Raw genomic sequence first — 13159 nt, 5'->3', positions numbered from 1 at the left:
TAAAAAATAATGTAGAAGCATGCATTTACACCAGCTAGTATATCTATTGCTAGTGTACACTTACAATATACAACTATACAGAAAAGGTTGGAAACACGGTTGATTTAAAAAAAGTGTGAACAATTGACAGGTTCAAAAACAAAGGTTTAAAATTAAAGTAGAAATGTTACTCTCCTGACATCCTCGACTTTTCTTTTTTTGGTTCACGCAACAAAATATTTAAAAGAAAGAGAAAAAAAAGCTTTTTGATGTGTAAATATATATTAAAAACATTGATGAAGACGATGTGCAAATTTGATTCATTGCAAGCAATTGCATAATGTAGCTTAAGTGATGGTTTCGAGGTGGGGCCAGGAGGAAATGGGTGCAAAAACAAAGGATCAAGACCAGCGAGTCATGGCTTCAATGAATGATTCTCCACAGCAAAGTTACGCAACTAAATCAAACTCAGTGCTCAAAGACCATCCCATAGAACGGAAACATTCACACTGGGAACACACAAGCAACAAAAGTTACATTAAGTAGCATATTGATACAGACTAATTCAAATCCTTTTTGTAATTCATAATTGATCTGTGAGCCGAGACGCTTAATTTCACGTCCCGAGAGATCCGCACAACATACGAGCACATAATCCGCCCCAACAATACACAGCACCGAGTACATTTCCTTGCCATTCAAGATTTGGATATAAAAGTAACACTGCAAGTAAACGCAACACATTGTAGGAAGTCATGATAACCTTTGAAGGAGCTCAGAGCTCCTACAACTACTCCAACAATTTCCTAACTGAAAACAGGACTCCTTTTAAAGGGTTTCCTCCAATCTAATTTACCGTGGTTCTTGGGAATCATTGGACAAAAAAAAAAAAGGAAAAGTTGAAATCCAAATGTGGTTCAACTGTTTACAACTTGTAGATGCAAACAACCCAAAATAAAGTTTTAAATGTAATAAGCCAACAAAAGGAAGAAAAACATTGTGTTGCATGCCCCAAGTCCTATTTACGACTGATAAATAAAATCAATAGGGTTGGTTTCGCCATGTTTTCCCTTGAATGGATCAAATAAATTAATCGATAATTATAGAGAAAGCGTGCAAACACAAATAAAACAAGCATGTCTTAAAATATATCAAACACTGGTGTATGAAAATTCCAACACTGGATACGCAGTCTGCACAAAGACGTCTCGACAAACCAATGAACTTATAATGTAACAAGTGCAATGAAGGTCCATGTGCAAATTGGCAGAATTTGCAAATTCACCATTTTCATTTAACAAAAAGCGACGGATGGTGATATCTTTGGATGACGGTGATTACAGATGAGCTTTCAGAGCGAAGCACTTACAAACTGAGGAAAGAAAATGAACACTAAAGAGGATCCTCTCAGTCAGTCATTACACAGACTGTTTACATTAGTTAAAAAAAAGGCAACCTGAAAGCAGACAAATAAATACGATGACTTGGCATTTAAAACACGAGCGCAGCATCTTCAAACACTACAGCTCTTTAGATGTAACTACAGGTACATATACGCACATGATGATTCTGCTTGTCTTCAAACAGACAACGATGTGAGGGGTAAAGATTAAAAAAAATGTTTCAAAAGGAAACAGTTTTCTTTAACTGAAAGGTGTGAGTCCACACTAAGGCAATGACATTTACAGATGGGTGGTAATGGAACAGAAAATAAATACACAAACATCTTTCGTCCTTGATGTAGTAAATTACAGGGCTGTCATCTTTTGGCAGGTGAAAAACAAAGATGGAAGGATGGGGCTGTGAGAAAATTTGCAGAGGCTCAAAAGAGTCCAGTGAACATTTCTCTGCACCCCAACCTCTCTCCTCCTCTTATTCCTCTGCTGGCTGGACAGTGTCTGTCTGTGCTCAAAAACAAGACTGAGACAGTTTTATAGTGAAGCCCGAGAGGTCAGAGGAAGGGGAGTGATGACACCCGTCGGTGTGGGCTTTAACAGTCTGACAGAGATGAACAGTTAGTGGTAATATTTTGCCGACCCTGTGCCACCGGTACTACGGCACCTCCAATAGCCCAGTTCCATCCTGACCTGTCTGCCCGGTCGAGGCAGATGGACGAACAGCAGGACGATTACGGCGAGGACGAGGCAGCTGCGTGGTATTTGACGAAGGCGATGGCTGCCAACTCTTTGCAGAACTCCTCCAGCACAATCACCCCCTCCAGCAAGGTCATGTGGTCGATACTAAAGGGAGGGCAAACAGAAAGGTGAGAATATCCCCTGAAAGTCACCTCAGAACATACGACCCAGAATCATGTGGAAGTACGTACGTGATGCCCTCTGGCTCCATGCCTAATAATCTCTTCCTCACAAGCAAGAGTTTGGGTGTGAAGTCTGGGATACGGTGAATCCTCAACATGAGATCTCCAACCACCTAACACACACACACACACACACACACACACACACACACACACACACACACACACACACACACACACACACACACACACACACACACACACACACACACACACACACACACACACACACACACACACACACACACGAATGCAGAGCAATTACAAAAGCACAGCAGCTAATTTGAGCAACAGCAATAAATCACATCTACTACTATCTAAAACTACTTTTACATTGTGTTCCACTTCAGATTTCATGGATTTGAACTGACTCCCACAATAAAACGAGTTGGTGTTGTAGCCGGTAAGAAGCAGGGTGAGCAAGATTACCATGAAGCCAGATTCAAAATGGCACGCAGCAGCACTAATCAATCAAGAAAAGTAATAAATCTCCCAGCACACAAATTAAAGTTGGGCTTTGAGCTCTGGGCAACGAAGTGTCTCCTATCAATGATGGATAAGATAATTACACTCTAATGGATCAGTCACACTAGAATGAAAAGAGGACAGCTACCTCCTTGAAACCAGAAACATTGCTAGTTGCCCAGGGGTTGCACTGAAATCGTTTTGCATTTGGGGTCCAACTCCAAGCAGCTGCAGTGACCACTTTTTATTTTTTGTACAGGGCAACTACTGGGAGGCAAACTGTCTCCAAACAATCTGACTCGAGCTGAGTCCAGTCACTCCCAGACAGACTGACAACATGTTTCCAACAATCCTCTCATCTGAGACATGCCTCCTTGCAATAGGGGACTCGACTGAACTGGTTTCCAACTGGTTATGTTTATAAAAGCAATTTTGCCAAACATCTTTGTGATTTTGCAGCAACTATGTCAATATTTGAGAAATATTTTCACCGATTAATCGCAGTTAATCATCGTATTTTCACAAACAGATTGCATGTAATTGCCGACTCAATCCCATTAATTCCCAAAGTGACAGCAGACAGAGTCCATCTAATCGCCGTCTTGTGCATCAAAATTCCTTTGAAGACAACAAATGACTCGAGCGGTCACATCCTGGTCAACTACTTTAAAAGGAAACAAGATTGCAAGTTGCAGCTGTAGCACAATCAAGATGGGCACCTTACCCTGACGATGACAGAGAACAGGGACCTGCATCCAGGGGCCAGGTTGATATAGGGGTCCAGCAGGTATTCATTCAAGTGAGGGTGTGGCAACAAAGACAGTTTGGACAGCACGGCAGTCACCTGCAGGTTGACATCATAGGGCTGGAGGACAGAGAGGCAAGAAGATTTAAATAAATTAAAATGATCTGATCAAGAGTTTTGAAAATTTTCCTTCACAATAAGTAACAACATGAAAACAACACAAAGTGAGAGTTTATTTACGTAACCGACTGACTGACAGCTTTTAGTTTTGATTTCCTAAATACGCTCCAAACTCTACTTGAGTCATTCTGTTCATTCATGTTCTGCTTGAGCATCTCCGATTCGCAACAACAATGTCACAGTTTTAGGTCCGAACATATATACGACGTGCTGTAAACTTTTAAATCTTCAAAAGTATTTGATATGTGAAGCTAATTTATTTTATTGTTGTTTCTGTGGTACAGCTTGTTATATTTGCTCAACCCAGCATGAAAATCACGTTTTATTCATTTTTATAACTCAGAATTTGCTGTTGAAACTCAAGTGCACGCTTTATTTTACAGTGTGAAATTCAACTATATATCACAGAGAATTTTTCACTAGTTGTCTTTTGCACTGTGAAGTTTTTTATCGGTGTGTACTCAAATATAAGATTTTGTTTCATATTTTTACTAGTCAATTATCTGACATCTTTTTAATGTATCTGTGCCAGATTACAGATTCTGATTAATTCTGATGGTAAGAAAGGGCAAGGAAATTATCATGATTTTGTCTTTAATATTTTTTCTCAAAGTGGGTCGACAGACCATTTTTGAAAATAAACAAAATTACATATCATGAAAAGTATTTAAAGTGAAGCTACAATTTCATATTATTAAAAGTTTAATGTAAATTGGACACTGGTGAGCAGAAGGGCCGTGTTGATTTGAAACAAACCCATGTTCCAAAGAGTGAATATTTCCTTTGAATCTTTATTAGTCATCTTCACAATGACCGTAAAGTTCTGGCTTTCAGTGGTCATTATTAAGCAAACAAAATAGAAAATCTCTGTAATCTCTGTAAGCCCAACATGAGAGGCATCACTCACAGTAAACTGCAAGCAGCAGTGTTTCATTTTTTTCTGACAGCAGCAAATCTAATAACTGTTGGAAGTGTGGGAACATTAAATCAGTTTGAATAATCAACTAGTTTCATTTTAATTTGTGTGGATCTCACTCGACAGCTGTATTTACACTACCGGTACTTATTTAATTAGAACTAAAGTTGAACTTTTTTTTTTTTTAACCTTCTCTTGCTTTACTGGAACGGAGGAGTAAGAAGGAATTAATGCATATATCAACACTACAGCAAGCACTTGATCTGAATTATGAAAATACTGCAGTACAGATTACACTCACTTGATCTAGGATGCGACCCATCCTGTCGAAGAGAACCTTAAGGAAGTGGCCCTCAAAGAACGGGATGTCCAAGTTACACTTCTCAAAAGGCTTTGGATTTCCCCTCCAATCCCACCGCTGGCAGATGCCACAATAGTCCCTGAACTGAGAATAACAATGAAGAAAAATAATAAGCAGCAATACAGAATGAGCTGCTGCAGCACTGTCAGGGGATCAAAACAGTCCCAGAGAGCACTGTGACAGATTTTTCTCTATTTGTTGTCCAGTGTGTCACAAGCTTTACAGTAACCTACAGCACTCTCACCTGTCTGTGTGCATCTCTGAGGTAGGTGTCGTATCCTGTGCCTTCAACGTGATATGATGACTTGGCCTCATCGGGGACCAGACACAGGAAACTGCAGGTGACAGAGTTTAACAGTGAGAACTGAGCTGAGCTGAGTGATGCACGGTGCATCACCATGAACAAACTGCGCACCTGTTCACGATCTTGTGGACTTCTGTTTTCCCCTCAGACTTTGAATGGTCAGGACTTTGTGGTGGAGAAGTGCTGAGCCAGTCAGACCCAGACAGCTTCCTCTCTGGAGAAAGGTCATCACCAAACAGTGGATCCTCCTCAAGATCTCTGTAGAGAAAACATTTATTCATAAAGTGATTTGCCTCAGATCCCTGCGCATTTGAGAAAACCCACATCTGCATCACAGTATTTTATGGCCCTTTGTGTGTCTGTGGCAGCTTGGAGCTTTGTATAATTTGTCAGTGAGACTGAAGTCCTTCAAGGCTTCAAATTGATTATTTGAGAAAATATATTATAACACTAATGCATCAAGCAACTGAATGCTACTGAATGAAAAACAATCAATTACCAAGTGAAAGAAGCTCTCATGAGAGTTAGTCTTAATTGAGATTTTCATTACTGTGCACAAGAAGAAACATGCAAATTATTTCTCATTATGTTTCAGTCTCACACAGCCTTGATTTATGTAAATAATTAGCCGAGTTGCATTTTTGTGAGCCTACATAATCAAGGCTCAGAGGAATTTGACCAATTAAAACACACACTAATTATGCATGAGAAGTAATAAGATATCTTGAAAACACAGCTACTTCATGCATTGGTTTTATTTCAAAATTGTTGCATTTGTGCAGAGGATCTTCAACTTCCAGCAGCTCAGGGGAGGTTAAAGGTCATAAGGGGGTCCTTACACAGCATCATGAGGCTGGCCATTTTCGAGCGGCTCCCGCTCTTCCTGTGGTTTATTCTCCAGGTAATTCCTCTCCTCCAGGCTGCGCAGCACCAAGTTGTGGAGGATGTGCTGGTTGGGCTTCTGGATTAACTGCTCAAATAGCCGCAGGGTCATGATGCTGATCTGAGGTGGGACAAAGAAAGGAGTAAGGCTCTTCTCATTCAATAAGTGCAAAGAGTGCAAAAGCAGTTAAGCTAGTTAAGTGTTTTCTCACTAACAGAAAAGTAGGCAGCGACTGCTGAAGAATCAAACAGATGATTCAGCTGCCTTTTGTTTGATGAAAAAGACTACAATGGCTCTTACAAATACTAATTAAAATTCATGGGCTTTGGGTTAATCATATGTTTCGTTGGAACTCAGAGTCCTTGAAAGGCAGATGGCCATTTATGCTTTTTAAAGATATTAGCTACAATTCAGTATAAAAAAAGTGTAATATTAAGGCCTGAATGAGTTGGGTTTGCAGAAATAAATAGTGGTAAAGATGCATGCAGTATAATAACCTCATCTGACAGGTGATCACAGTGCTCGATGAGTCTGTGTCTAAGTGGATTCTGAGCGATTGTAGCTGAAGTCTCGGGTTCTCTCTCCTCTCCCAGCAGGAAGTAAACCATCTCCTGCAGCAGAGCCTCCGATGTCACCTGCCTTATGATTCTGTTCAGCAGAGCTGTCGAGGTCAGGATGCCAACCTCAGACCTACATGAATGCACAAACCCACAGCAGCAGTCATGACAACGCCTGTAGCACACTGACAGGACCACAAACATGATGATTGATGTTTCAAAGAGGGCCTCACGTCTGCATAAGCTGTGGTTCCATCACAGAAACAAAGAATCTTTCTCTCACTGCTTTTGCCATCACTGCAGCTGCTGACTGCAAGACAGTGAAGACAAGACAAAAAAATGTTGTTCAGCCTTTTGTGTATTTAATTTATTTAAAAAAAAAAAAAAAACTTCCTTGGAAAGACTCTTTTATTCTGTCTGTTCATGATATGAGTCATCAAAATACAGTGAGTCAGCACTGGGTAAGAACCTTCTGTGCTTCCTTGATGAGCTGATCACAGTAATCAAGCCAGGACAAGAAGGAGATGAGAGCCCTCTTCCCTGTGAAGACAGCAGCATCCTCCTTCAGGTTATATACATCTAGACTAAAGGAGGGAGAAGAAAAAATACAGGTATTAAAGGACGGATTCAAATAAATCAAATAATAAAACCACTAAAAATAGTATTCAGCAGAGCACACTATTTCAGGAATAATCAGATCTGCAGATAAGTATTTATGAGTCACTTTATTTAGTATGAAGTTTTACTGAGAAATTTACCCCCAGTTGACCGACTCTACAGTCTCAATGTCCAAGGGGTCCATGGACTGTGGCAGGGCTTTATAAAAGGAGACCAGCCTGTCGGTGAGAAGCTCACAGAGCTCTGTGTTTTCAGTCAAACACTTGGCAGCAGCAGGCTCTGGTAAACTGACCAGCAGCATCAGGCCCTCACAAGCCTTCACCACAATCCTGCCATCCTGTGGACAGGAAAAATATATGACACAGCTCATGATTTCAAACTGAGAGCTTCAAAAGAGAAAGACTTTACATACATAAATAAATCATCTTCATACAGGGAACACTTACAGGACTCTTTGTGAGGTTGAGCAGGGAGGTGACCAGATTGTAGTTGTTGCTGTTATTGTTACTTGTTGGACTGGATGTGGAGACAGCAGCTGCAGCCTGTGGTTCATCTTGGTGGTCAGCTTGTTCCTGTGCCAGAGACTGACCAGTGTCTGGAGACAAGGCGTTTTCCTTCCCCCCTTCTGTTGCCACAGGGCTCTTTATCTCAGGTCTCTTTGACTTATTCTAACAAACAACGTCAAGGATAAGACATACTCTCTGAATGATGTGCTTAAAAAAAAAAAAGAAGAAATATTTGCTTGTGAAATATTTCCCCAATTGTACAGATCTCTGGTGCCCTAGCAGCCTACCTCTAAGAAGAAGTTGACGAGATAAGGGTCCTGCTTCAGTTTGGCACAGACTATACAAAGGAACTGGATCTCTTCATTTTCTGTAGGAGCAGCAAGCACCTCACCGCACAGACGGATCAGTTTCTGACAGGGTCACGTCACAGTCACAAAACAAGATCCAAGCAAGTTACATAATGTGTCAGTTAGCAGAATATTTTTAGGAAATCCAGACTGCAGCACTTCTCACCTGTACAGGTCTGTGGACGTTGATGTGTGGCAGGAGGGGCTGTCGAATATGTGCCAGCAGCTTTGTGTAGAAGGTGAGCACCTGCTGCTTCATTCCAGGAGGACACTGGTGGGAAAACACCATTTATTGAACTTCATGATGCCAGTGACAGTTTTTGTATTTACTGTTACTACTCGTGACAGAAAGTGTCAGCCTACACCAACCTCCATAGACCCAGTACTCACAATTTAAATCACAACCTTGCTATTCAACAATACTGCTATTTACACACATAGAAAACAGACCAATTCTGGCTCCATCAGTCTGTGACAGTGACAGCATAATGACATCCAGACACAGAAAGCTTTAACCTTGACTGTTTCCCACAGCTTCATTCAGACGTTGACACAACACTGACAGAACAGGCCTATTTATGTGCTGCACACTAGTTTTGACAGTCAGGTTACTTAAATGGGCGTCTATATTGTGACAGTTGTTTCTTGTTAATCTGACCAGTCACTGACACTGTCTTCACGGCAGTAAGGATTTACTGTAAATTTGTATTTTACAACAACAACATGTCAGTCTGAATGAAGGACATGAAACTTGCTCTGCAATTTTCGGGAGTTTTATGTTCACCTCCAGCAACTAAAGCCTTGCAAATTGTCCTTTGCACTCTTCAATGTTTATAGACTAATCGTTAGAGCTGGAAAGTGAAAAAATCCTTAAGCTTAGATTTTTTTTTTTAAGTGAAAAGAAAAAAACTGCTTATCATATATTTAGGAACAATAATCAAACAGACTATTGAACAACCAAAATAACTGGATATTTATAGTTTAGCAGCATATCTTTACCACAGCTATTTCGTAACAGCAAACACCTTTGAAACCCTTCAACATAACCTGACCTCCACCTCACTAGAAATGTAGCCAAATGCTGTGCTAACGCAGCCATCAACTATTTTAACTGGCCTGTACTTTCAACTCCACCTGTACATTTCCTGCTACTTTCTCGCTGAAGTTTTTTAATTTATCAGTGAGAGAATTACAATCATCAACTCATTATAACAAAAATAGTCATAGTGTCAATATTAGGACTCTATGTTTACTTTCCTGCATGTAGTCAGCAAAAGCATGAGTGCCTTACATCTGCCTTGCCCAAGGTGTAGAGAGTCTCCAGGATCTTATGGTGTAAGAGATACTCCATGCAGGGTCCTGTCTCTCCAGACTCCCTTTCGGCTTCCTCCTGGGTCAGGATGTCCAGCATCTGTTCCAGGTGGGATGGGATGTTGGTGTCTGTAACTGGCGCTTTGTCATCTAACAAGCAAATTCATAGAAAGATATGAGAAATATTAAAAACATGAGGGGAAAATGCCTTACCAATCTTTAGCAGTCCATGCAACAGCTTCATTTGTTTTTCACATTTTTTGTTCACATACAGAAGCACAGCTAGTAACAACATAACACATTTGTAGTTACATTTATAAAATATGTCAGTCATCTTTCTGACACACTGCATAATTAGGAAAGTTTGATCATCAATTGTGGACAGTGGTGTGGACAGTATTAGTTCATTTTGATGGCAGCCAATATTACATTTGACTGCACAGTAAAGTTTTTCCATTTAATCTTCTTTTCACAGAGTGGGGAGCTTCTAACATGCGCACCGATATTAGATTGGTGCAGTAAATGACAGCATCAAACATAAGAACATCAGGCAAAACCAAACAAAGCTACTTGTGACAAGATTTACCCCCCCCCAAAAAAAAAAAAAAAATCACTACATGAATCTGTGTGGATGTCAAGATATAGATTCTAACTTATTGTTTCAGACAGTCCTTACCAGAAGTCTCAATGTAATAATGTGTAATGGCCTTCCAGTGATAGACAAAGTCTTCCTGTAATGGCAGCGAAGGGGCAAGCTGAAAAATAAATTTTGAAAAGATGAGCTTATGATAATCGAGAGACTAATGATTATAATTACATTTCTACATATATCACTCACTTTCAAACAGAGACATTAATATATTCTCGTGCTAAATGGTTCTCATGTGCAGCTACAAGACACCTTGATTGTGATGTGATCGCATTTCAAGCCCAGCAGTTTGCAAAAACATTTATAATGGCGTAAACGATTTCGTTGTCAGGTAACATGAGAGTTTTACTATTTGAAATCTACTTAAAATACATAAACAAATATAACAGTATGTCCCAGAGTTGTAAGTTGATTTTGGACGTTTACTCAGTAAGTGCTATTTAGAAGTGGATTGATAGTCTGACCGCATTTGAAGTCAGAGTTATTCACTTTGAGTTGCCTGTATTGTGCGTGGTTTCAAACAGCTGGAAAACAGAGCTGAGACACGTTATTACTGGTTTCTAGCTAGTTGTCTGCCTGGCGTGATAGCATGCTAATACTGAGTTCTTAAATACTGCTGAGGAGGACAACTCACACATGTTCCCTTTGGTATTAACGTTAAGGCGTTTGCGCAATATCAAACACGGTTACCCAATTATTCTGACACCACTCCTGAAGACGAGAGCCTTCTGTTTGAAACGGGATAGCTAGCTACAATGTTAGCTTAGCATCTCGGTGGTATTATAAGCTAACTCGGCATCTATCAAGCTCAGTTTACCAAGCTATATGCAGACAGATGACATGCTGCAATTACAAAAAAGGCTACTTAGTACTTTGTCATGGCACATACTCAGGCACATTCATAGGTAACCAGAATGAGCAAACTGACAACAAAAACACAAAGCGCTAACGTTAGCCGAAGCTAATTGGTTAGCTTAACAATTAGCTACGATAGCCTTGTTTGGCGTAGTGATATATGGTGTCTGGAAAACAAAAGAAAGACGTAACACAAAAGCCAGGCAACAAATAAAATCAACATCGGTTAAAAACTTACCGCTTCTACAGCGTGCTGGAGAATGGACGTAAATTTGGAGAACATTTTGTTCTTCGACTGGACTAGTTTCTCTCGAGAAGACCTAGAGAATTCCTCTATCTTCTTCTTCCTATTGCTACTACCTCGATCCAGATTGGAGGTTTCATACAATGACCCTTGTAACGAAAGAAAAAAATGTAAGCAATAAAACACGTAGCACGTTGTCGACAACAGGACTTTACAGGCCTGGCACAGGTACTGTAAACAAGACGTCTACAGAGAGTTAACGTAGGCTCACTTTGGACACGGTGGCACTTCCTTCGCCAAACGCTTGTTATGGAGACAACCACCAGGGGGCGTGAGAGCACTAAACAAGCCCTTCTGATGGTTGACAACTATCAAGGCATACTAATTGAGTTATAAACCAATAAATTCAATAACAAACCGAGATCAACATTCAGTTAAACATGTTCGCTTCATATATTCAGTGGCACAGGTTTAGCCACCGATAAGCTCAAGTGAAGTGTTAATTAATAACTATAAATACTCTCCCTGATAATGCACTGATTTCCCATCTGAAATTAGGCGTTTTTTCCGCTGCAGGACAGAGTTTATATGCTTGCTTAAAGTGTCACTTTAAGAGTAAAGTTTAGGAGGTCACGTGAGGGAGGAGTTTGCCAGAGAAGTAGTCATATTAATGGGAAAACAGGGGGGGAAACAACAGTCACATCTCCTGAGTGCCTGTCAACTTTATGATTTAGACCAACTCACGTCCAGAACAGCACAGTCATCCCCGGCAGAAAGTAGGCTATACCCGGTTTAACGTTTAGGTGAGCCGACAGCAGCTGCAGGCAAGGAATTTCAAGCATGATTTAATTTATTCCTTAATAATTCCGTGATATTAGGTTCAAATATGGGCACAAACTTGTTGGAAAATAAGAGAGGGGGGGAAAAGGGATGCTGCCTGATCCAGGACACGCCCTGTCGCTGGAAAGTGCCTCTTCACCGCTCGTTCTAGTCTAGTCCACCAAATCGCAGGCTGTATGTGTGTCCTTGCGCTCAATCCCAATAAATGACAGGCTCAAACTTAAAGCATCAGAAATATCACACTGTCAACCTTCTGCACAGCTGCACCGGGCCATCTTCTCCCGTTCATTTCGGCAAAGAAAGAAGAGACTCTACCTACCGGGCATGTCTGCTAGAGGTGAGTATCTTTTGCCGCAGAAGCCTTCATAACAGTACATACAGAGGGGGGAAAGTCTCTTGATGTTGGAGGAGGTGGTGGAGGAGGAGGGGATCTCGGTTCGAGGATGGGTGAGATGGAGAAGGGAGTCCCGCTGCACCGTCTTACGGAGGATCGGGCTGCGGTAATGACACTGATATTGTAAGTAGGTTACACCGGTGCATAGCTGAAACTACAGCTTCCACCGCTGCAGTCTTTCTCCCTTTTTTCTTTTTTTTAATAGCCTACAACTTACTTCGTTGCTCTCCATAAAACCTAAAGATAGATCTAAGCCTTAAAAAATGACAAGCAGCTCTGTGATTGCTCTGTGATTGCTCCTTTAATCAGGGAGGTGCGTGTCATTAGTTCAAACCTGCTGGCTGTTGGTGGAGAATAGTCAGTCAACAGCAGGCGTTTGATAATCATCATTTGGTAAGGATTAACCGGTGAGATCAGGTGATAGAAAGTACCTTTTATTTATTTTATTATTATTATTTTAGAAAATGCATGCTAAATACAAACTATAATTCCTTGCAGTCTGAGTTGTCCAGATGTTTTTGCAAGATTGACATTTTTTGGCTGAGTATGAGCAAACAGTTCAGGCAGGTGGATAAGAGGAGCTTGTTTCCACAGGCTTTTGTGCTGTCTTGGATTTCTGTCAGGTGACCTTGTGCTCAGGCACAGCATCCAGCTGTTCCTGCTATAGCTGTGATCAGATGGTCTGACT

At 40.7% G+C, this 13159-nt stretch overlaps 2 protein-coding genes across 2 annotated transcripts in view; one reads left to right on the top strand and one right to left on the bottom strand.

Annotated features, from left to right (window-relative positions):
• Nucleotides 1-1600: 1600 nt before the first annotated feature.
• On the bottom strand, nt 1601-11629 carry fhip2a (FHF complex subunit HOOK interacting protein 2). The gene is made up of 18 exons (XM_026190465.2): nt 11509-11629; nt 11232-11386; nt 10166-10244; nt 9470-9639; nt 8345-8449; nt 8119-8241; nt 7772-7993; nt 7466-7662; nt 7177-7291; nt 6941-7017; nt 6648-6840; nt 6107-6270; nt 5379-5525; nt 5208-5298; nt 4904-5047; nt 3486-3626; nt 2306-2409; nt 1601-2219 (listed from the first exon to the last, which is right to left on the bottom strand). The coding sequence occupies exons 2-18, from the start codon at nt 11274-11276 to the stop codon at nt 2108-2110; spliced, it is 2229 nt and encodes a 742-aa protein (XP_026046250.1). The 5' UTR covers nt 11277-11386; nt 11509-11629; the 3' UTR covers nt 1601-2107.
• Nucleotides 11630-12233: 604 nt separating this feature from the next.
• ablim1a (actin binding LIM protein 1a) overlaps nt 12234-13159 on the top strand; it is a 41288-nt gene continuing 40362 nt past the window's right edge. Inside the window, exon 1 of the mRNA XM_080288069.1 lies at nt 12234-12414. Within this exon, the coding sequence (XP_080144195.1) occupies nt 12402-12414 (13 nt within the window). The 5' untranslated portion in view covers nt 12234-12401. The remainder of the gene's footprint in view (nt 12415-13159) is intronic.

Source organism: Astatotilapia calliptera, chromosome 13 (assembly GCF_964374335.1).
Source record: "Astatotilapia calliptera chromosome 13, fAstCal68.1, whole genome shotgun sequence".
NCBI classification, from domain to species: domain Eukaryota; kingdom Metazoa; phylum Chordata; class Actinopteri; order Cichliformes; family Cichlidae; genus Astatotilapia; species Astatotilapia calliptera.
Note: the sequence above shows the minus strand (reverse complement) of the source record. Positions and strands in the feature narration are given on the sequence as shown.